Here is a 24,923-nt window from a genome sequence, read left to right as displayed (position 1 = left end):
AGAGGAAGCAACTCAATCGGGCATCAAGGTAAGCTCACTACACTCGTAGAGAGGGATAGTGCGTTGGCTATGTGAGAGGTAGCCATTAGTGCTCGTTTGAAAGGCTTGAACAATAGGCGGTCTGTGGGTCTTGGTGGTTGAGTTCGTGCTCGCCTTTTCATCTTTGTTTCTTGTATTAGAGCATCTTGGTTCCTTTTCTCCTATTTTTATAGAATTTTGGCTTGCTTGGCTTGTTGGGCTCCTCTTCCATTATGAAATCTAGAATCAAGTCAATGGTGCTCATTATTTGCTCTAGTAAAGTAGTGTTGGTAAAGAGGGTTACCTTGTACAAAAGAGAAGGAAATCTTGAAAGATTCAAGATTTAGTTTCTTATAATAAAATGAAGATACGGGGTACACCCTTGGCCAACATGTAGATGTCCTAATTACTACAAGTTCATCTATTGCATGTTGCTTAAATGTGCACATGGCAAAAGAGAGGAATGCAGTGTTTGAAAGGCTACCTTCACTTGTTGCATTTACTATGCACTACATGATTCACTTTTAGTTGGATTAAAAAAAAATTAAGGGTAGGAATGAAGATACATGTGAATTTCTACTTTATGATGTCTACCCACTCATATCACATGCAGATGCAGGAGGAGTTTAGAATCTCATGAGTATATGAATGGAATTTGCTACCTTGGAGTACCCTTTTCTGTCAACGTGTACTAGTCTTTGAATGATGAATTCTTCATTTGTTTGCTTCGAATTCATGTGTTCTCCCATCCTAACACGGATATGTACCTCTCCTGCTCGTTAAGAGTAGGTCAAGGGTAGGTGTGGTGCACCTTCTTACTTGTTCACATGTTGGTGAAACAACATACTCATAAATCCCATTATCTCACTTGTTTATGCTGGACAATCCTCACACACATGGGTGTTCTCACAGAAAGCCATTTGGCCTATTGTCCATAGAGCATTAATTTGAGCCAAAAGGTCAAGAATATTCCTTAATATGCTATCAATTTTCCTTCATGTGTGCGGTAATCATTGGGGGACTAAAGGATGATGCTTGCCAACACCAGTCGCAGGTGACCTACGCAGGACCGTGGCATGTGAACTGTGCTTAAATTGTGGGCTCGCTTTTGAAAAATCATAATAAAATTGGCAGGAAATCTGCTTTAAGGGAGGAACCAACCAGGGCTTTAAAAATTCTTGTTTTTGTTGAAATTGCTCCAAGGAAACTGTGGTCCTTTTACTCCTGGGAGGACACCTGGCTCGCCTGTACAGATAGAGACACAGCATGAAGTTGCCTTTTTCCAACTCCTAATCTCACGGGAGGAAGAAGTAACAGAGCATTGGAGGTAGGTCTGTGCTCTCCCTCTCTCTCTCTCTCTCTCTCTCTCTCTCATTGCATAGCAAAAGATTTAGGGTTTCAGTGTTCACCTCTCTTCGTCTTCCTCCCCTGCTACGTCTTTCTGCTGCTGCACCAGGGTCCTCGGAGCTCTGCAGTTAGGGTTTTATGATCCACCTCAGACGCGTCTGCCATAGGCGCATTTTGTGGAACTGCATCGCTTGCGTTTGAAGGTTGCTAGGGTTTCGTAAATCATGCCGTCTGACAGTTCGGATGAAGGGCCCGTGACACCTCAGGGCTCCCCGGAGTTGCTTACTGCCGAACACAGCACGGATGTGCCTCAAGTCCCTCACATTACTTCTTCAGGTACGTCAGATCCACTTTGGATACTGCCCATCGCTTCTGCAAAGTGTATTTTAAGTGACATTTCTAAGATCGTTCTATACGCCGGACAGGAAATCACAGTTAAAAGGTTCTGTAAGATAAAGATTTGTCTTATTTGAAGTGTTTCGGTAGTGTCAAGTGGAATAGGCGTGCATTTGACTCCGGACTGTTTACGTGGTACATTTGTGTCGGGCCTTTGACCACAGAGGCTAATGTCTGCACCCATTAGAGTACTGGAAGCAGCCTAAGGTACCATTAGGGAGCTCTGATTTTATCACACTTTTTCAGTTCCAATGCCCTTCAGTTTTACTATCGAGAATCACAGCACCAAGGGAATCACAATTGCTTGGGAAGCCCTTGCTGAAACCAGCTGGCTGGAACAAGCCATCTCTTCAGACCTGAATTTGAGCTGCAACATTATGGACCAGCAAAGAAGGTTTCACGCTGTAAAGAAACTAGGGCAAACACAGAGAAACACAAATAGTATGACAAAATGATGGACACAATCCGATGAGTGCTCAATCAAGATGAGAGTACATAGAGATGTAGATCATAGAAAGGGACCTTGACCTTTTATGCCTTAAGGTCTGGGATAGAGGTGAGCTGAGAGTGCTGTTGGAGGTGCTGAGAACAGCTCTGACGTTGTGTCGTACTTGAGTCAGATCCCAAACTGCAGTGCATCTCCGGATAGCAGAGTGGTACCTCCTTTGGGCAGACGGCAACTTGTTCACAAGAGGTATGGGAAACTGGGGAGAGGATGATGGCTGTTGGTCGGCGTGATTTTGATGATGGCTATCAGCGATAATGAATCATTAGGACAAGATGCCTCGAACACATTCTTTTGCAGGGAATTTCTTGGGTATTTGTCTTGTCGAACAAAAATAATGCATTTTTCACATATAAATATTTTTGGACTTATTCTGTCCTTTGTTCACCTAGAAATTGTAGATATGTTCTTTTGGGTTAAAAAAGGCAATAGGTAGACAAAAAGGTCTCCCATAAAGAAGTATTATTTGACAAGGGCAATGTAGTTAGGTATGGTTCATGCGATAATGGTTAGTTCATGAACATATATGATATAGCTTACGAACATATCTTAATAATAAGATATCTTGTGTCATACTCTCTTTAAAAATTACATATAAATCAACTTTGCATACAATATCCCATTACACATACATAAAACCATGTAACATAGATAATTCAAATATTGTGAACTGGAAAACATTTACAAGGCGATAAGGGTCCAATCCCAAAAGTCATGTTCTATTTCAAAAAGTGTCATTCAAAAAGGCTCGCACAAAAAGGCAAATTTCAACTTGCCATTGAGTCAAAACTTACCATACTATGAAAAGACTCAAAAGTACATCCTAAAGGGCCAAGGCTAAAGTGAAACATCATGCATATTGAATCCTAAGTCTCAAGTACATTTGTAGAACAAGAGTCATGCTTACTAGAGGAAGAGGTAGATGTAAATATATATCTAGATGAAAGTGGAAGAGAGAGAGAGAGAGGGTGACTCGAGAAGGAAGAAATGAGTGGTAGAGCTTGTTGTTGATTGCTTGAGCTTTTAAGATTCAATGGGTAGATGAAGAGAAGTGTGAGATCAAATAATGGTAATATGGGATAGTGATTTTCTAGCTTCTAGCCCTAGTCCATCCTGTCCCCATATTGTTCTAGTCCCATCTCCATGTTAGAGCTCTCTCTCATGGTAACAAGGGATGGCAATTCATGTTTCCATCCCTATTCTCATCCCCATCCTCGAAACATGTCCCATGTTACTATGGATTGAATGCAAGGAGACCCTGTTTTTTTAAGGAGAGTGAAGGTTTAGCAAGACTTTTAAACATTTGAATGGGTTGCTTGGTTCAAAAGCCCCCAAGAAGGTCACTTTTTACCAATCGTATGGTCATTTTTTTCTAGGATAGGATTATTGTACGGAAATCATATAAATGTTTATATGTGATCGTAGTACGTATGGCATAAAACCTAAGGATATGCTCCCTATGTGAATAGAATGCTACTATGAACAAGGGTGTCAATGAGAGGTATAGAAGAATCAATGGAGAGGCAAAGTTGTCAATATGATTGGTCAATGTGATTGTTGTGCTTGGATATCCAAGCTAACCAATCTTTGATGAGATAATAGAAAGTATACTTCCACAATGTAAGGGTTTTCAGTTGGAGGGTATGCACTCATGTTTTTCATTCCTTTCAAATGCCCTGTTTCATACAAGTATATTGCAATGCATGGATGATGCTAGGGGTAATGAAAGATGTAATGCATAATGGGATGCATGAATGTTACTGTGCTAGTTTGGTTGTGCCCTATTATAAAAGGGAAATTGTTCACTTACTCAAGTTCCCTTTTACAAAGGTAATCATCATGATACAAATGGAGATTACATAATGACATAGATATGATAATCCAATGCTTGAAGATACCAAGATAATGAGTTGCATCCTCTCATTGTCGAAAGATAGAAGGAGAAGCAAGCACCATCTCTCACCCCACCATGTTGATGCAAAAGGGGAGAGAAGTATCCAATGAAGAAGAGTGAAGCGTGCATGTCATCTGGTAACTTGTGAAATGAATGACCTTTGTGGTAGCCCCATGGAAGGTTGTACTTTGACCTTAAGAGGGGAAACCTCCATATTGGTCCAAAAGTGTACTCTAGCCGTAATAGCCCATATTGAGCATCTTACTGTTAGCGATCAGATCCTGTCGACAGCCAATTGGACTGCCATGTGGCAATCGACCTGTACCTGGACAGTCGGCTGCATTTAATGCAACCGACCTGCATTTACTGGGCGATTTTATGTTGGCTATTTATAGCCGTTGTTCTGCAGTCTCTTCCATCTTTGATCGCAGGTTTCAGGCTGGAGGCTCGTGCAGATTACATCTCTGTTTGCAGACTTCAGGTTGGAGATCGTGCAGACTGTAGCGGACTTCGAGGTGAACAGCAGGTTGCATCGTCGAGGTGGAGACACGCAGTCCCGCGCACTGCGCCCGTGTACATATCTGCATATCTTTGTATACAACACACTTTATACAACAAATCTTCATCTTCCACTCTTTCTCTCTCTTCTCTCTGCGTTCTCTCTCTCTCAGTCTTGGTCCCACGCTTCGGCATCGCTGCACTCTGACATGGTATCAGAGCAGTGTAGAAGGGCTGGCTGAGTGAAGAATCAACCTGAAGAGGAGTTTCCATCGCGACACAAGGCTGCGTTTCTAGCATTTGAGGGCGAGCGGGAGGGCTGCGCCTCGGAACAAGGCTGAAGCGAGCGTGGGCGCACGGGAAAGGAGTCCAGTTGGTGGATTTGCTGCTGTTTACTGCTGTTTGAAGAGGAGGAATGCTGAGTTTTCAGCTTTCAAGTGCAGGTTTTGCTTCTTCATCGCCTCCGGCGGGTGAAGAAGTTACGGGACGCGGAAGAAAGAGCCCTAGCAGGCTGCGTTTTCATAGTCAGAGGGTGCTGCTTTTGCGTTTGTGAAGGCATTACAGGTGAAGATGTCTACAGAGATTGACTTGGAGTTCCAGACGATCATGGACCGGAAGGTGCCTGTCTTACCGGCTCTTCCTGCAGATCAAAAGCTCGATGGCGACAATTACCACATCTGGCGCGTGATGATGTTGGCCATCCTTGAGTCCTATGATTTGGCGGAGCTTGTACAAGAGATCGACCGGCCCTCGATGAGAGATGAGTCCAAACTCTCCTCCGATGCTCGTGCGGAGTTGACCAAGGCACAGTCTCACTGGGACAAACTGAATGCCCGGATTCGTTCTTTTCTTTTTCTATCTTGTACTACAGCCGTGATAGCCCACATCGAGCACTTGACAGTGGCTCGGGAGATATGGTTGGAGCTTGATCAAATGTATAACCGGATGACCCTTATGAAGCGGGTCTTTGGAGGTGCAGATGCGCACCTTGTCCGTGAATAAGTCTTTTTCGTTGCGGGAGCACATCAACAAGCTTAGACAGCTTCAGATGCAGGTTCAGAATGCAGGGAAGCCGATTTCCTCCGAAGACATGGCAATCACACTTTTGTCCCAGTTGCCGCCACGATTCGGTGCTTTCTACTCCGCCCTTGTTGCTTCGGGGCGTGAGTCTACTCTTCGGTGGGAAGAGCTGGTTCCTATGGTCTTGGACCAAGAGGAACAACTGAAGGGACAGTATGCTTCCAAGTCGGAAGCCTTGACATGTCAAGCCTCTCAGAAAAATGGGAAGGACCAAAAGAAGAAGAAGGAGGACAATAAGTCAAAGAAGGACAATGACAAAGAATCCACATGCCATATTTGTGGAAAGACTGGCCATTGGAAGAAGGATTGCCCTAACAAAGACAAGAAGGACACCAACAAGAAGGACACGAAGGATTCTGGAGCGGTGGCTGCATCCTCATCAGCTGCGTTTCTTCATTTAGCTGTCATTGAGGACTCTACACCGAATGCTTCTAATGCTGCGATGACAGCTCCCCAGGCTCGAGAGTGGATCGTTGACAATGGTGCCTCCCGGCACATGACTCCTTCACTAGTTGGTGTTGCCTAGTTGCGACCTTCGCGTGGACAGATTTTCATTGGAGATAGCTCTTTGGTGTCTATTGCAGGACGGGGTGAGATGCAACTTATTCAAGATGGACGTGGTGGTACCCATACCTCAGAGATCTTGCATGTGCCAGGTTTAGGGTATCATCTACTTTCGGTTCATAAGATTTGTTGACTTGGACTTTTGGTGGAGTTTGATAGTGATTCGGTGCGAGTCCTTGATCGTGGGTCAAGGAAGGTTCTCTCATCAGGATATGAGGAGAACGGCATCTACAAATTGACGTCTTCTACCGCCCTCCCTACTTTTCTTCTTACCTCTCAGACACAGGCAGAGCTTTGGCATGCTCGGTTTGGTCACCTCAACTATGATTATCTTCGGAGGGCGTCATGTGGACAGCTTGTTCGAGGGTTGCTGGACATAGTGGTGAGCCAGCAGCCATGCGTCTCCTGCATTCGTGGGAAACATCATAGGGATGCGATTCCCCACAAAGCTTCGCGGCGGTCTACTTCACCGATGGAGCTTGTCTCTACGGATCTTTGTGGCCCTACGAGGAACGAGTCCTTGAGAGGAAGCTCGTACTTCATGTTGATCGTAGATGACTACAAGATGACTCGGGCCTATTTCTTGGCGTTGGAGTCAGAAGCTTTCTCCCACTTCAAGGATTGGTTCCGATACAGAGTCTACTGTTCCACTGGTCACCCCCGAGGAGTTACCACCGGTGGATATCCTGCAGTCTTCAGCTGACGGAGAGAGATGAGGAGAGGTCCGGCCTCCTCCTCGTTGGGCCCGTGACACACTCCGTGATTCAGGGATCGAGGGGGTCCCTGAGGAGTGGGGACCGTAGGATGGTCCGCGGCGGTCATGGAGGCACCAGGCACATTCTACGGAGCTTGTTTGCTCTAACTATTGTTTGATGACCCGTGTTATGCAGGATCGAGAGCCCACCTCCGTGAAGAAAGCTTTACAGTCCGCACCATGGAAGAAAGCTATGGAAGTCGAGTTGGAGGCTATTGAGAGGAATGGCAATTGGTCTCTTGTGCCTCGCCCCCCGAATAAGAAGGTGATTGGTGTCAAATGGGTCTTCAAGACCAAGTACCTTAGCGAATGTTCTTTGGACAAGCACAAGGCTCGCCTTGTTGCTAAAGGTTTTGCACAACGCCCAGGGATTGATTGTCATGACACTTTTGCCCCCACTGTTCGTATGGCGACTATTCGAGCTGTTCTTGCCTTGGCTGGCCATAGGAGATGGCCTGTCTACGAGTTGGATGTGAAGTCGGCCTTTCTCAATGGTGATTTGAAGGAGGAGATCTATGTTGAGCAGCCTCCTGGCTTTGGATTTTCAGATGGGAAAGTCTACAGGTTGAAGAAGGCCTTGTATGGCCTTAAGCAGGCTCCGCGTGCATGGAACGAGAAGATTGATTCGTTCCTTCAGTCACAGTTGGGATATCGGCGTTCCAAGGCCGATCCGCAGCTTTATGTACACACTTTCGAGGTTGGTTGTGTGCTTTTTGTGTTGTATGGATGATTTGATTGTCACAGGTGATCATGCACAGAAGGTCAAAGAGACGAAGGCAGCTTTACATTAGACGTTTGAGATGACGGATTTGGGTCTACTCCATTTCTTCTTGGGCCATGAGATTTATCAGTCTCAGAGGGGGATTTTCATCTCTCAGCAGAGATATGCACAGGAGCTCTTGGTTTCTTTTGCGATGGAGGATTGTCGAACCATTTCTACTCCAATGGATCCGAACTAGAAGGCCACTTCACATTCAGCTTTTTCCATGGCGGATGCTTCCCGCTACCATCAGTTGATTGGATCATTGATTTGGCTCCTCAACACTCGTGTTGATCTTTGTTTTGCTGTTGGTCTCTTGGCAGGGTTCATGAGTGAACCTCAGACGGTGCATTGGCAGACTGCCGAGTGGATACTTCGGTATTTGAGGGGGACATCTGATTTAGGTATTCATTATCCAGCAGGCACAGGTGGTTCAGATCTTGTACTTGCAGGTTGAAGCGACTCGGATTGGGTTGGTGATGTAGACCAGAGGCAGTCTACAACAGGTTACTGTTTTACCTTGGGTGCAGGTGTTATCTCATGGAGTAGCAAGAAGCAACCCACGGTAGCCCTTTCGTCTATTGAGGCGGAGTATCGGACCGCGTCTTCCACCACATGTGAGGCTGTGTGGCTTTGGAGATTGTTGGAGGAGCTTGGCTGCCCCCAGACTCGTCCTACTTTGCTGCAATGCGACAATGAGAGTTGCATTGCCTTGGCACGGAATCCTGTTTTCCATGCCCGGACGGAGCACATAGAAATTCATTACACTTACCAGTGCTTGAAAGATATGGCTCAAATTGGATCAGCTCTATAACGTGATGAATGCCATGAAGAGAAATTTTTTGGATATATAGATGCATGCTTTGAATCCAAGACAATCTACTTTTATGTGGGAGCATGTGAACAAGCTTCAACAAATATTGATGCAAGTTTAGAATGCAGGCAAGGTGATCACTCCAAGGATATAGCAATTACTTTGTTGTTGTAGTTGGCCCCTAGATTTAGTGTGTTCTACTTTGCCTTGATTGTTGGAGGGTGGACATAGAGCCTTAAATGGGAGGAGCTGGTTCTTACAATCTTGGACCTAGAGGAACAATTGAAGGGTATGAATTCCTAGAAATTTGAGGCTCTTATAGTTTAGACTTCCCAAAAGAAGGGGACGCATAGTAAGAAGAAAGATGAGAACAAGAAGGACAAGGAGTCCACTTGCCACACTTGTGGTAAGATAGGTCATTGGAAGAAAGATTGTCGTGACAAGGATAAGAGGGATACCATGAAGGAGGAGAAGAAGACTACAAAGGACTTGAAAGCTGTGGTTGCTCCTTCATCAAGAACATTTCTACATTTGGAGGTTATTGAATCTTCTTCACAAGATTTGTCTAATTTAGAGTTGATGGCTGCATAGAGTCGAGAGTGGATTGTGGATAGTGGTGCCTCTTGCCACATGTCCCCTTTAGATGGCGTTGTACATATGTGTTTGATGCATGGGTATATTTTGATTGGTGTTAGTTTTTCGGTTCCTATATAGGGTGAGGGCGACATGCAACCGATTTCAGATGGGCATGAGAGTGCTCATACTTTAGAGATTCTTATATGCTTCTAGCTTGGGCTATCTTCTTCTTGCAGTGAGCAAGATTTGTGAACTTGGCCTCAGGATTGAGTTTGACAAGGACTCCTTTCAGGTTTTTGATCGAAAGACGAGACATGTGCTTTGCCAGGGGTACAAGAAGAATGGTGTCTACAAGATGCAGAGTTCTTCAATCCTTTTCGTTTTACTTCTTAAATTTAGTTAGAGCTATGGCATGCTCGGTATAGCCACCTCGACTACGAGTACCTTAGGAAGGCAGCTCGTGATCGTGGATTGCGAGATGTTGGGGTGAGCCATTCGTTGTGTATATCTTGTATTTGTGCCATGTGGTAAATGGCATAGAGATGTGATTTCTAATAGGACTTCTAGATGAGTAAAGGAGCCCATGGAGCTTGTCTTTACAGATTTGTGTGAACCTATGCGGACGGAGTCTACTAGGGAGAGTCTTTACTTTATGTTGATTGTGGATGATTACAACAGGATGACATGGGTGTATTTTCTAGCACTAAAACAAAAGCTTTCTTACACTTTTAAGGATTGGCTCATCTTTGAGGAAAACTATTCAGGTTGAAAGCTTAAGATTGTGAGATTCAACAAGGGTGGAGAGTTTGTCTCCAATGAATTAGCTTGGTTTTGTGCGAATCAAGGGATTCATCAGGATTTTGCTAAGACTAACACTCCTCAAGAGAGTGGCATTTTGGAGCAAAAGAAAATGGGTGTAATCGAGATGGCTCAAACTATGATGGAGCATCCGTAGATACCTCAATGTCTTTGGGCTGAAGCAGTGACCATTGCAGTTCATATCCTAAATTGGTTGCCTACATTTGCCTTTGTTGGTTTGACTCCTTTTGAGGCATATTTTGGATTAAAGCCCGATGTTTTGCTATTTCAGGGCGTTTGGATGTGATCCTTATGTTCACATTCCAAAGAAGTAAAGGGATAAGATTGAGCTGGCTTCCAAGAAAGATGTGTTTGTTGGTCATAGCTCTCAGTCACCATAGAGGTACGGGATCCATGGTCCCATGTCATAGGATGTCTCTACGAGCCAAGATGGGCAGTTTGTGCAATTCCTAGCTTTGCAGAGGGGGGTGAGGAGCACCCTATTCTTGGAGATTTGAATAATAGTTGGGCACCTTAGCTAGTTTTTGTGGAGTCTTTGCCTCTTGAGGCTCCATCTATGGAGGAGGAGATTGCTTCTCCATTGGATTCCTTGTTGGTGGATGCTCGAGAGACTTCGGTAGAGGCAAAGGAGGGAGGGGACTATCAGTCTACTCCTCATTGGGCTTGTGAGACACTCTATTTGTAGGGATTGAGGGGCTTCCTGAGGAGTGGCAGTTGTAGGTGGCCCATGACAAACTCGGAGGAACCGAGCACATTCTACCGAGCTTGTTTGTACTAACTATGTTTTGATCATCCATACCATGCAGGATAGGGAGTCGACATAGGAGACATTATAGTCTAGTCATTGGTTGAAGGCCATGGAGCAAAAGCCAGTCTATTGATCGGAACGACACTTGGTATCTTGTGCCTCAGCCTACTCATTGCAAGGTGATTGGAGTCAAGTGGGTCTTTAAGACAAAGTATATTCATGATGGCAGACTCCACAAGCACAAACCACGGTTGATTGCTAAGGGTTTTGCGCAGAGGCTAGGTCTTGACTTCCATGATATTTTTGCTCCCACAACTCCTATGGTCACCATTTGGATTGTACTTACTCTTGCCAGCCATAGGAGATGACCGGTTTACTAGTTGGATATCAAGTCAATGTTCTTGAATGGTGATTTAAAGGAGGAGATGTATGTTGAGCAATCTCTTGGCTTTTTTTACTCAAATGATAAGGTATACAAGTTAAAGAAGTCCCTTAATGGCCTCAAGTGGGTTCTTGGTGCTTGGAATGAGGAGATAGACTCATTCCTTTGAGACAGATTAGGGTATTAGAGATCTACATCCGATTCGAATTTGTAAGTCCATAGGCCAGCTGGAGAACGCTGGTGTTCGTGCTCTATGTAGACGGTTTCATCTTGATAGGTGACCATGCCTAGATGGTCAAACAGACTAAGAAAGCACTCCATGAGTAGTTTTAGATGATGGATATGGGGCTTCTTTATTTCTTCCTAAGTCTTGAGATATGATAGGTTGAGAGGGGGATCTCTCTCTCCTAGTAGAGCAGTATGAGTGGGAGCTGTTGACCACTTTCGAGATGTAGGAGTGTTGGATCATTTCTATTTCCATGGATCCAAGCCGAATACATGGATTGATTTGTGCTTTCCAGACGGTTTACTTGTAGGCTTTATGAGTGAATGTAAAAAGGTTCATTGGTAGGCTGCCTTACGGATATTGCGGTTCTTGAGGTAAACCCTCAACCTTGGCCTATTATATCCATCAGGTGTAGATCATTTGGCTTTGGTGTTACGAGGTTGGATGGACTCAAATTGGGTTGGAGATGTTGATCAGAGGACATTGGCATATAGCCTTGGCATGGAATCCTGTTTTTTATGCTAGGATGAAGCGCATAGAGGTCCAATATCACTACATTTGTGAGAAGCTCTTGGATGGGACCATCGATGTGGAGTATTGCAAGACAGAGGATAATGTGGTAGATTTGTTTACACAATAAGCCTTTGATTCAAAAGGGTACCTTACAAGAATTAGAAGTAAGGATCATGGCTAAAGTCTACTCGGTTTATCGTCCAATGTGCTTGTTCAGACAATAGCCGATTACTTGGAGTTCGAAAACTAAAGGACGAGTCCTATCAAATGCCTCGTGAGGGTCTTTTTAGGGACTGATGCAATCTAGTTGTGGCCCTTCTATGACTGTTAGATTCGGAGAAGTGCAATACATGGTTTTCCCAGTTCAATGTGTGTTTTGTTACTTTGGAGGCTGTCAACTGATGTCACCATCATCTATCCATTTTGCTGATCATGGAGTCGTGTTTCAATCAACAAAAGTTGTGTTTTGTGGTTTGAAGTCATCATCGACATCTAGTTGCTTGGAGCATTGCGTTTTACTCCCTCCATTGCTGCCCACACCATTCCTTTTGCTACTTTAAGTCTTTACCAACTTCCTAGTGCCTAAAGTGAAAGGGGTGTGCGTAGCAAGAGTGCAACAACAACCTCCCCCTTAAAGGTCCAAAGTGAACCTTTAACCAACTCCCACTAGTTGAATGCAATTCTCATGTTGAGCCTTTGCAAGACTATTAGTGAGAACATTTGCAGGGTTATCTTGTGTTTTGATCTTAGTCAGTGTGATTAGACCATAATCCAAAACTTGTTAGATAAAGTGGTATTGCATATCAATATGTTTGGTACGTGCATGAAACATGGCATTCTTAGCTAGGCACATAGCACTCTGGTAGGAAGCCCAAAATCCTTGACCGAACAGACAAACCAAATAGCTTCTTTCGAAGCATCAGTGGCTGAAATATACTTAGCCTTAGTGGTAGAGAGTGCTACTATCTTTTGCAATCTAGAGCGCCATGACACTGCCCCACCGGTCAAGTTGAAAATGTATCCACTAGTAGACTTGCGAGTATCCAAGTCACTTGCCATGTGTGCATCACAATATCCTTGTAGATCTAATGTACCGTTTCCATAGCATATACATCTTTGTGCGCCCTTAAGGTACCGGAAGATGCATTTCATTGCCTCCCAATGCGTTTTGCCAGGGTTTGACATAAACTTGCTCTCAACTCCTATTGCATGAGCAATATCAACCCACAAGTCGAAGCATAGGAAACACCCTTCATAGTGTTGATTGCCTTATCATCTTTTGGGCAATTTTCTTTGCTAAGCTTAGTGTACAGTGGTAACGGTACACCTAGAGGCTTAGTATCAGCCATAGAAAACTTGTCAAGTACTTTGCTGATGTACTTTTCGTGTTAGAGAAATAAGAGCTGCTGCTCTCTATCTCTTGTTATACACATGCCCAAAATGTGTTCAGCTGTACTCAAATCCTTCATGGAGAAGATTGAATTCAGCTCACTTTTCAATGCATTGATTGTTGGAACTGGAAGGACACAGCTGAGAGAGTTTGAGATCGAGCAAGAGTGAGCGTATGAGTGTGACGGCTGGAGACAGTGTGAGCAGAGTGAAAGTCCGAGATGATAGGAGTGTACCAACAATGTGTTGGTACACAAAGAATAAAATGTATTTATACTTAGGGCACGTAAAGGGTGCGTTCACATGTACAGTGTGCGTGTACTATATACACGGAGGTCACTGGGCCTTTATATCCCAACAACCTGCAGGGTTATCTTGTGTTTTAATCTTGGTCAATGTGATTTGACCATCTTCCAGAATCTGTTTGATGAAGTGATATCGCACATCTATATGCTTTGTGCGTGAATGATACATGGCATTCTTAGCCAGATACACAGCACTCTGGCTATGACATCCCAAAACTGCAGTATCCATAGACATGCCGAGATCATCTGCAAGTCTGCTCAACCATATAGCTTCCTTAGAAGCTTCAGTAGCTGATATGTATTGAGCTTCAGTGGTACTTAGTGCAACAATGTTTTGCAACCTGGATCACCAAGAAACAGCCCCACCAGCAACTGTGAACCCATGTGAGAGCATGAAGGCATCAAATTTCTTATATCATTGTCTAGGAGTGTGCTTTAGATCATACAAGCTTCTCTTAAGCTTGCACACCAAATGCTCCTTTCCTAGCATAACAGAGCCTTTTGGTTGCTTCATGTACAACTCTTCTTTTAAATCACCATGTAGGAATGCAATTCTAACATCCATTTGGTCAAGGTCTAGATCCTTAGATGCTATGATGGCAAACAATACACGGAGACGGTCATCTTGACAACAAGTGAAAACACTTCTTGAAAGTCAATCCCCTCTTTTTGTGTATAACCCTTAGCCACAAGCCTAGCTTTGTATTTGGGTTTGCTATCTACATAGCTGATTTTATAGATCCATTTGTTAGGAATGGCTTTTTTGTCTTTGGGCAATGGGACCAAATCCCAAGTATCATTTTGATACAAAGATTTCATTTATTCTTGCATAGCTAGTTTCCACTTTTTCTTTAACTTACAAGATTGTGCCTCTTTGTATGTGAGTGGCTCACCCTCATCTATGAGTAAAATGCAGTCCAAAGAGGGATCAGACCCTTGTATAGGTCTTCTGACACTTGTAGACCTTCTCACCCAATGATCTGTATTCTCCAGCAATGGGTCTACATCCAAAGGAACGTTAATAACCTCATTATTTGGCTGCTGAACTACATTTTCAGGTTCCTGTAATTCATTTTCAGCATTTTGATTATGCTTCTCAAGCTGATTTTTAGCATTCCTTTGCTACCCATTTTCGTTCAGCTCAATAATGACATGCTGATCATCAAAACCAGCATCAAACAAGGTTGAATTTTCAGGGCTGATGGCTGATCATGTTGAAATTTCACTTTCTTCTTGTTAAGTCACTATATGTGACATTTTTTAGTAGCTTTGATTCATTAGATACCACATCTCAGCTGCGAATTACCTTTATCATGCCTTCATCTCCATAACCCATGAAGATGCCTTTGATGGATTTCATGTCAAGTTTGGTTCTGCTATCAACAGGTACATGTACATAACATTCACAGCCAAAGACCCGTACGTGGTCATATGAAGCAAGTTTGCTAGACCAAACCTCTTTAGGGATGCCACCATTAAGTGCATGATGTGCAGACCGGTTGCAAATATGCACCGCAGTTTTAAGTGTCTCCCTCTCAAAATGATTGTGGGAGATTAGCTGTGGATAGCATGCACCAAATCTTCTCACATAAAGTGCAATTGATCCACTCAGCCACACCATTAGATGACGGATTATAAGTGGCTCTGAGCTCCTGTTTAATCTCGTTTACATCACACAACTGATTGAATACTTTTGATACATACTCTCCCCCATTATCTTTCCTCATGCACTTTAGTTTTAAACCCTTTTTAGTGTTAACAAACGTATAAAACCTTTTTACAATATCTAGTGTCTCACTTTTTTGCTAAAACAAGTAAATCCATAGATTTCTAGAGTGGTTATGAATAAAAGACATGAAATAACGAAAACCACTATGAGTTTTTATTGGCGTGGTACATACATCAGAATGGATTAAATCCAAAATACATGCCTTTCTAGAGGCTCCATGAGAGTTTGAACTCTTTACATGCTTTTCTAAAATATTGTCATCACAAAAGTCAAGCTTTGAATCTTTCATATCAACTCTTTCAAGTGAAGAGAGTGTCTACAAACCCTTTTGGCTCATGCGTCCAAGACGCTTGTGTCATAGCTCTGTGTGTGACTACACTCCTACAACTACAACAAACTTTCTAGGAAGTACCTTATTGTGCAGATAATACAAAGTTTATTTTTTATTGCTTCTAGTGACACGCACGGATCCTTTTTGCATCTTCCACATTCCACCACCAAAAGTAGTGAAGTAACACTTGTTGTTTAGCTGCCCAATTGAAAGCAAACTCTTCTTGATGCTAAGTACATACCTAACATTATGAAGAATTAATTCTTGGCCGTTTTCAAGAGCCAAGTGTATGGTACCAACTCCCTCTATGTCACATGCATAGTTATTCCCTGGGTAAACTTTCCCAAGGTGACTTGGTGCATAAGAAGAGAAACACTCCAAAGATGGAGTTATTGTGACAAACCATCATGAGGAGACAACAAGGCATCTATCACATCCTTTTTAGTAATATATGTCTTCTATTGTCATAGCATGTGGAGTCCTTTCTTTTACATTATAGCCTAATCCACTACTACCCCCACTTGCCTTGCGTCTAATCTCCTCATTGAGAATAGAACCACACACACCATTAAAAGTCAAGTTGGGGTTGTTGCTCAAAGAGACAACCAATGCTTTCCATGAATTTGGTAAAGTCATGAGCAAGAAGATAGCCTTCAACTTGGGATCAAAAGGCGGCAAGCTTGCATCCTGTAATTGACTCAAAATTCCAGTAAATGTATTGAAATGCTCTGAGGCGGGCTTGGACCCATCAAGCTCGAAGTTAACCAACCTCCGCATGAGATGGACTTGATTGATAGGAGTCGTACTCTTATATGAAGCTTTGAGTTTCACCCAAACTTCACGTGCAGTAGAGAGTCCCTTGATATTGACCAAGATATCATCTCTAACTCCCACATCGTAGACTTTATATGCATACTTTCTCAAAGGATAAGCTCCTAAATAGTTGGATGGAGCCTTGAGGATGATTAATGAAAACTTAGCCTTGTCTTTTGAAATTTGGCTAAAAATGTTCTAACTTGTGAAAACCTAAGCTTCCCTATGCAAATGCTCCAAGTGCCAAGTCATCCCTACCTAAGCCCTTGACTTGCTTCACTTTAGCTCAGCTTATGAATTTATCTTAAAGAAAAACTAGCTACAACATATTGAGATACATATAAGAAGATTGCACAATATTTATTTGAATTGAAAAAAAAGTTTTATAATCATTATTTCATGATTCTTGTCATCTTCAAATGCAATAGGCTTCCACAAGTTGATAAATTTGTTATAAATTTGAATAAAGGATGACCCTATATTAGATCTTTCCATATGTATGAGCCTACATCCTTACTGTGTAGCCTTAAACTCTTCTTCCATTGTAATGTTATGTTTATGATGCATGACATCATTATATGACATGGTTAGGGTTTGTAGGTGTAAAGCACTCACTTTCTTTGGCATTAAAATCCAATACCTTGCATACAATCTTTCCAAAGATCAAAGCTGTTGCCATCAAATTCCCGAATCTTTAAAAGATTCTTTGTGTCACAAGTGGATGCACTGCCAGCCATTTTCAGCAATACATTTCTGCAAATAAGTGTTGAATATTGTCAGCCAATAGCAAGGTTGCTGAATATAACAGTAAGTACTCAAAAAGCACTCCCAAAGGTGCTCAAGAAGCAGATAATTTGCTGCAATTTCAGTCCAAATAGGCTGATTACAGCATATATACAAGCACAAAATGTGATAAGTATGCATAAAAGACAACTCCCGCGTCAATAATACATCACCATAATGCCCATATGCAACAACCCAGGTGCCGTATATAGCACCGTTTCATTGCACAATGAGCATTCAGCAATACATGTACTAAAGGAAGCTCCCTTTTGACAACATTTGATACATCCCAAGTAAAAATTTCTCCCACTCAACAATGGATATGCTGTTATTTCATTGCCAAAGCATGTATTAGTGCAAAATACATCATCGATTTGAACAGTCCCAAAATTTCTTTGATAAATCTGCCCCAATTGTATCAGTACAGGTTCCTGAGTACCAAACAAGGGCAAATGTTGCAGAAATTTAACAAATTCTGCAAAAGGCCCAAATTTCTTGGGTCTAGACATGCACCAATGTCAGTGAATTCAACTCAGTTGAGCAAAATTTCATTGATACACGAAAAGCCTCAAATGTTCCAAAGCCAATGTGTACAATGTATGTAAGTTTTGGGTCAAATGTAATTGCAAAAGCAATGTGTTTCTAAGGTCATTCATTGCTAGTGTTAGTCGTTCACATAGTGCTAGTCTCCACCACAAATCCTACTGTTTCTTTGCAATGTATCAAAACATAGGTGCTCTTGAGCTAAAGATCCTCATTCTCCATAAAGATGTCATGGCCTTGCAAGGGCTAAGGAGACCATTGACATGTTAGATTCTTATATGCCATTTTGTCACGACATGCGAGGAGAGCTTCATCTTTTGCTCCCATCCCACCCTCCCATTAAATCTATTGGTGTTACGCCATCCTTTCCCTCAAGCAACACTGACTATTGTGGCAAGCTAGGCTGCTCTATCACATATTCTCATCATTGACCATTGGTACCTACCCCATTAGAGTATATATCCCCCACGTCAGCCCAATCCACAACTTGTTATTTTGGGTGACAATTCGTTTTGCATTGGCTATAAGAGTACTATGTCCAAGGCAATGCGGCATCTATGATACATGTTAATTCCTTTTGAGCACATTCAAGCATTGATAACAATTACTATTAGAGACCATTACAACCAGCTACATCTCATTTCCTTGTATTAAACCATTAATGGTGCACAAGAGGTGATTTGGCTCTAGTTTTTGTGTGTTGAGTGGCTTGAAATAGGCATTAAGTAAGCCATAAATAGCAGTTGGTCAGCCAACATTAAATGCTGGCCGATTGGCTATGTCCAAGGCAATGAGGCATCTATGATATATGTTAATTTCTTTTGAGCACATTCAAGCATTGATAACAATTACTATTGGAGACAATTACAACTAGCTACATTTTATTTCATTGTAGGAAATTGTTAGTGGTGCACGGGAGGTGATTTGGCTCTAGTCCTCGTGTGTTCAGTCCCTTAAAATAGGCACTAAGTAGGCCATAAATAGTAGCTGGTCAACCAACATTAAATGTTGGCCGATTGGCATAAAATGCCAAACATGCCACATAAATAAATCACAATAAAATTGCCCAGCCCTAATTGGCATGCACTGACTCACACAAGCTGCCAATCTTGCTAACACCCTCTCTTAGATCATGGGTGATTTGAGACAATACAAGGATACAACGAGAAAGACTCATCATAGTCCATACAACATAAAACCACTAGAGTATAACCATGGATATCCAAGCAATGGGTCATCAAGCCACCACCAAGGTGCCTCAGAGTGAACTTGAGGTTGATGTCGATCATATCAGCTCTTGAAATAGAGAAGAACCATAGCATGTCTTTGTGTTCGTCATCAATGTCTCGTAGTAGCATTCAAGACCATCTTGTCGAAAATGCCTCTGAATATATGTGACCATGGAGTCCCTGCCTTTGGCCAGACCAACAAAGTGTCTCCTCATGTGAGCTCAAGACTAGGAGCCAAGCTTGCTCTCTGTCAAATAACTAGCTCATCATGAACTTGGATGTCAATCGCAACTCTAGGGTTTGAACTTGTGAGACTTCAATTGATGCATTAGGGACGTCCCTATATGGAACCACATGCATACTTGCATAGATGAGGCTCGACTGCCCTATCTCACAACTCTCTCACTCTCCCCACTCTGGCATTGGAGAGTCGTGAGGGATGACATCGCATGGATTAGAAAGCAGCAGAGAAAGGGGTCACCAAGCCCTTCCCTCGATTTGAAGAAGCAAATCCCTTCTATGCCGTGGACTTTTCCTTAGTCGGAGGATTGGAGTTAGAGTTTGAGAATGAGGATAACTTGTCAAAGGAGTTAGCATTTCGCTTCTTCTTTGTCTCCTCCTTCTGTGAGGTTGCTAACTCCTTGGTGTCCTTTCGCAAGTGGCCCTTCTTACCACCATGGTAACATTGGGCCTTCGACTTCTTCTCGTCACCCCTCTCTAAAGTTGTAAAGGCCTCACTAGAACCTCCATAATGAGACGGAAACCTCCCCTGTAAACGGAAAGATGCCTAATGCTCAAGCAATATCGAGGACATATGTGTGAAGCTCACAAGTGTAGATGATGTTTACGCTCGTAAAGCATTCACCATTTCATCAAACAGTGGGGGAAGCTTGTAGAGTACTGTTTCAACGAGATGTGTCTTTGGAAGGGTAGACTGCATGTATCGAAGGTGGTCGTGTATGTGTAACATGGAACAAAAATGATTGAATGGTGTCCTTAGACTCAAACTTTGTGTTGAAGTTGTCCATAAAGGGTCACGACTCACTACACGCATGGTGGAAGGTGCCTTCTACAACATTTGAAGCTTTAGGCATGCGTATCATCTGAATCCCATATAAGCATAGCTTCCTAATGGTTGGCCTCATCAAAATCTTCGGGAAGTGGAAAAGGATCTTGAGGACGGGGAATAGCTCCACAAACAATGTACCTAATCCACTTTTGCACAAGCCAGGCTTTCATCACAACACTCCATGTAAAATAGTCAAGTCCATGTAACTTATCATCTGTAGAAGTGCATGGAGGAGCCACATGGAGAGGTCTGAGGATAAGAAGAGAAGATAAAGGGTAGATAGAGAGAGAAGACAGCCAACTAAACAGCCAAAGCCTCAGAAAATGAGAGTTCACATGTAGTGTAACCAAAAATCTAATTGAAAACGAAGGGTGACTGCTGCAAAAAGAGGAAAACCTAGTCAAAAGTTGCTAGAAACAGCAAAAACGGCATGTAGAATTAGTTGCCTAGCATGGTTAGGGGCAGAAAATGCAAAACTCAGACCGATTAAGCAGGGAATGCAGCAAACTGATGGTTACAGGCTGTGGTATTGGTGTAGGCTGAAAACGTAGGGGTTTGGACTAAAAACATAGGCAGCAGTTGACCTTTTACAGGCGGAACATGATCAACAACAGGTTGCCGGGTCAGCAAAGGGAGGAAAGACTTGTAATCAGTAGAAAAACCAGCAGCAAGAACCTAGATCTTGCAATCTGATACCATGTCAGAAGTGGTGCAGCAATGGAAGCATAGACAAGTGCTGAAATAAATTGTTAAACACAAGACAGAAGAGAAAGAAAACAAAAGAACACTGCAAAGAAGAGAACTTAGAGATATGCTTGGAAATGGAATCCATATACCAAACATGAGACAATTGTGTATAAGAGTGAGTCACTGGCTATGTGGGCACTAGCATTGGCTCCTCTCTCCAATGGGAAGTCCACCTGATGAATGATGATGATAATTGATTGAAGAGGAGGAAGAGCCTCACAATAAATTTGCACAAAATAGGCTATAAATAGTAGCTGGTCAGCCAACATTAAATGCTGGTCAATCGGCATAAAATGCCACAAATGCCACATAAGTAAATTACAATAAAATGCCTAAAACAAGGACAATTGTGTCCAGCCCTAATTGGCATGCACTGACTCACACGAGTTGACAATCCTCCTAAGAATTGGTACTGCACACAACACACATTGTTCACTTGGTCTTGGTTAGTGCTTCAGTGTTGACCCCCCCGGCCCCTTGCGTGCAAAAAAAGAAAAAGGGAAAGATAAAAAACCTCGTTCCCCTCTTTTTGTAGGGCTTGCAAAAACCTCTCTTGCCTTGCCTTAGCTTGGGCTGAATTGTGGAACTCCTCAATTGGATAGTTGAAGCAGAAAAAAGTCCTAAAGATGACTTTGTGTGTTGTGATTTCTACCATGTCTTGTGATATTCTCGTGAACCCAAGTGTGTCTTTGTGCATGGGGATTGAGAATAATTGGCTGTCTTATACACACGCATACAGTCTTGGGGATGCAAATTTTTAACCTTTGGGACAATTAAGTTGTGCAAATGGGACGTGCACATGCGAAGTTAAATTGAAATATAAAACATGGTGATAGGTGAACCCTAGCTTGGGCAATGGGGGACATTAACAAATGTTGTGGATAGGTGCTAATGGGTGTTAATGGTTAGATTTGAAGACATTCAACTTGCTACATCAAAAGGGATCGGCATGTGATGGTTGAAGACCGGAGGTTGCAAAAATCAAGGGGCAAATTGGGGATCATTGCTGCTGGTTGTTTGGGGCAGCAAAATGTTCCTGATTCTGTAAGAGATTGTGCCTGCCAATAGAGGAAGTTGGAAACTTTTGGATGTATTCCTTCAGTTTGTGGTGAGGCCTTCCAGCTTCTTGGGGATTTGGTGATTCTCCTGGTTGTGAAATGAGATCTTGGAATACCAAGGAAATACTGCAAGGGGCGCCAGTTTTGGGGCAAATTGGTGTTGATTGTCTCTTGTGAATTGGAAAAGCGTGAATTATGTTTATTCCTTCACATCATTGCTTGCTATAAATTGCTTTTAATCACGCATATCACCATCCTCTCCATCAAGGCAGGCTGATTTGAGAGAGAGAGAGAGAGAGAGAGAGAGAGAGAGAGAGAGAGAGAGAGAGAGAGAGAGAGATTTTTCCATTATGCAGGATTTGAAGCTGGGACAGTCTTGGAGCATCAGTATTATCCAGCTGCTCCAGCACATTATCCAGCAGTGATTGGTGATCATTCATTACCTCACGCAACAGTAAATGCAGGACCTTCTATGGTACAGACTGTCCTTCAATGTTGAAATTAGCAATGGCTGTATCAGCGTCTGCAGTTAATGTTTAATCCAGCATTATTGTTCCTCCACCTCTGAAGTAACTTTGGGGTATGGAATGGGGATGTGACAGGGTTATGTTGCATACCCATATGCAGATCCCTATTTTCAGGGAGTCTTTGCTGCATATGGGACTCAGGCAATGGTAAGCTATGTTAACTACTGGTTTAAGTTGACACTCGCGAAATTTTGACTTACATCCAAACTATACTGGTAACTGTTTGCTCCGTTATTTCTCTGCACCCAAATGTAGGTCTACCCACATTTGCTTGGTGTACAACAAGCTCGTAAACCCTTGCCTTCAGAAATAACAGAAGAAGAGCCTGTATATGTGAATGCGAAACAGTATCATGGGATCTTGAGACGAAGGGAATCACGAGCCAAGGCTGAGATTGAGAATAAACTTGTAAAAAGCAGGAAGGTGTGTAGGTTATTAACTTGATTAAGCTTTAAGTTTATAGAATTTTCAATTCAAAGGTTGTTTCTTGAGAGGACAGGGAAGTGGGTCATGGGAACATTGCAGATCAATGTGCTGAACACTAGTACGTGATGTGAATATACTAAAATCAGCTCTCTTTGGCAGCCCTATTTGCATGAATCACGTCACCTACATGCTAAAAGGAGAGCTAGGGGTTGTGGAGGCCGATTCTTAAAGAAAAAAACTGACGAGGGAACACAAGTGCATGCAGATAGTGCATCAGATGGCCAATCTTCTCATGGATGCAGTACTCCAGATTCACAAGGACAACTGAATACAGCTGCTTTGGGATCACAGGGACAGTCTTTGAAACAGGTAGCAGGGATTGGAGGTCAGCAAGAGTGAAAGGAACTTAATATATCAATCTGTAGCAGTGTGGTTAACCTGCTTACATACCGTGTAAGGGGCAAATTGGAATTGGAGATGGGAAACCTAATTGAGGGGAGTCGCTCACCTTCCGGTCACCTTCCTTGGATTCTTGTAAAGCAGCCACACCATAGTCATACTCTACTCCCTTGCTACTTGCAAATCACAAAAGACTGAATGGCTGGACTTCCATTGGTGTTTTGATCTCTGGCAGGATGTATCTGGAAAAGCAATCGATTCCAGAGGGTTGATATCAAACAAGCTCTTAAAATGGCAGAAGACAAGTCCGTGCTCTATGCCGTGCAAACCTGTCCATTTTGATAGTGCTTGCGACCAAAGGAGAAGCACGACACAATGTTGTCGTCTTGTTAAAGGCAATTCATTCTTGGCTTGTTCATATGCTCAATGCATGCATGGGTGTTGAAGGTATGTTTGTGTTTGAAAGGAAACATGCTGGATTTTGGACATTTTGAAGTCAGTACATCTAGTTCAGAGTGCTTGTGAACTTGTTGTGGTCACCATATAGGCTTTCTTTGATGGGTATTATGGTTCAAGCATCTTGATTAGTGTATCATGTTTAGTGTACCTAATCTCTTTTGGAGTCTATGTAGCTTGCAATAATGGGCTCAGTGCCAGTGAGAACTGAGTTTTGTAAGTTAATAGATATCCGGATCATTGAATTGCGGTCTCTATTTTCTATTACGGTGCATCTGTCTTCTGCAGGGCAACATATGTCTAGTTGTAATACAGATCTAACACAAGTGGTCTGATATGACAGCTCCAAGTGGGCACATATCATGCTTGTTGATAAGCTGTAATGGTTGCAATCAGCTGACTTTTGCCAAGGCACTGGAAATGTATCTCATTGAATTGTCTTGGCTTTTATTATTTCAATATTAATAACCTCATGGTCAAATTTTAGATTGGGTAATAGCATGCTCCATGGTCACATGTGCAATGTGATAATTCAGCAATATTGTGTGATTAAACCAGATTACTATCTGTGTGAAGAGTTTGATTTCCTGGTTCAGTATTTTAATTCACAAAATTGTGTTCAAACTAGATTGTGTGCTCTGTGAAGAGTTCAATTACCTGGTTTAGTATTTTTGTAATTCATGTGGATTACGTGGTAATAGTAATGAGTTGTGGCTTTGATAAGTGATTATGTGTGGCTTTCAAAGGATGTCACTGTACTCAATTTCAACAGCTTTCATCTCTTGTTCTGATGAGTGTCTGATGGCAGATGTCACTGTACTTCTTGGCATAAGATTTTGGATCTCTCCTGTCTCTACTCTTTGGGTTTTTAGAAACCCAATCGCCTCTAGGAAGATATTCTCTAGTTCATTACAACTGCCAGCCAATCTAGCATCTATAGCTCAGAAGTCCCGCTGAACTGGGAAAAAAGTTACATTATTTGCTACTGTATTGTGCAATGATATCCTCTCTGATTCCTTGGTGTGCAATTTGTGAGACATGCATCTCTATAGACTTAGAACATGAACACTTTTGCTGCCCCGAAAAGATCTGTAACAAATCCAGAGTGTGGGAACCCTTCTGAACTGACGACTTATTTGCTTGGCCAAATTGGACTGAGGAAAATTAAGCATGTATCTTTGTATTCTGAGTCCATTGTATTACAATTACTGGTGTGCAAATGCAT

General features: G+C 42.6%; 1 protein-coding gene across 2 annotated transcripts; it reads left to right on the top strand.

Annotated features, from left to right (window-relative positions):
* Positions 1-1,214: 1,214 nt before the first annotated feature.
* Positions 1,215-24,390, top strand: LOC148018061 (nuclear transcription factor Y subunit A-7-like). 2 transcript variants are annotated; one of them, XM_087661735.1, is made up of 6 exons: positions 1,215-1,345; positions 1,475-1,701; positions 22,247-22,365; positions 22,493-22,564; positions 22,673-22,840; positions 23,003-24,390. In XM_087661735.1, exons 2-6 carry the CDS (start codon positions 1,590-1,592, stop codon positions 23,240-23,242), a joined length of 711 nt encoding a protein of 236 aa, XP_087517861.1. In that variant the 5' UTR covers positions 1,215-1,345; positions 1,475-1,589; the 3' UTR covers positions 23,243-24,390. The 2 variants fall into 2 exon arrangements, with proteins under 2 accessions (XP_087517861.1, XP_087517862.1); XM_087661736.1 differs by having other exon boundaries at positions 1,251-1,349.
* Positions 24,391-24,923: the final 533 nt, after the last annotated feature.

The sequence above is a fragment of the Lygodium microphyllum genome, chromosome 21 (assembly GCF_053477565.2).
Source record: "Lygodium microphyllum isolate KBCC chromosome 21, Lygodium_microphyllum_v1.1.10, whole genome shotgun sequence".
In the NCBI taxonomy this organism is placed as follows: domain Eukaryota; kingdom Viridiplantae; phylum Streptophyta; class Polypodiopsida; order Schizaeales; family Lygodiaceae; genus Lygodium; species Lygodium microphyllum.
The sequence above is the reverse complement of the archived record's forward strand: the minus strand, read 5'-3'. Positions and strand labels throughout refer to the sequence as shown.

Excerpts from the sequence above, each read along its gene's own strand:
- LOC148018061 (XM_087661735.1), top strand. The coding sequence starts at position 1,590 with ATGCCGTCTGACAGTTCGGATGAAGGGCCCGTGACACCTCAGGGCTCC. Across the intron at positions 1,702-22,246 it reads CCCTCACATTACTTCTTCAG|GATTTGAAGCTGGGACAGTC; the intron begins GTACGTCAGATC and ends TCCATTATGCAG. Across the intron at positions 22,841-23,002 it reads AACTTGTAAAAAGCAGGAAG|CCCTATTTGCATGAATCACG; the intron begins GTGTGTAGGTTA and ends TCTCTTTGGCAG.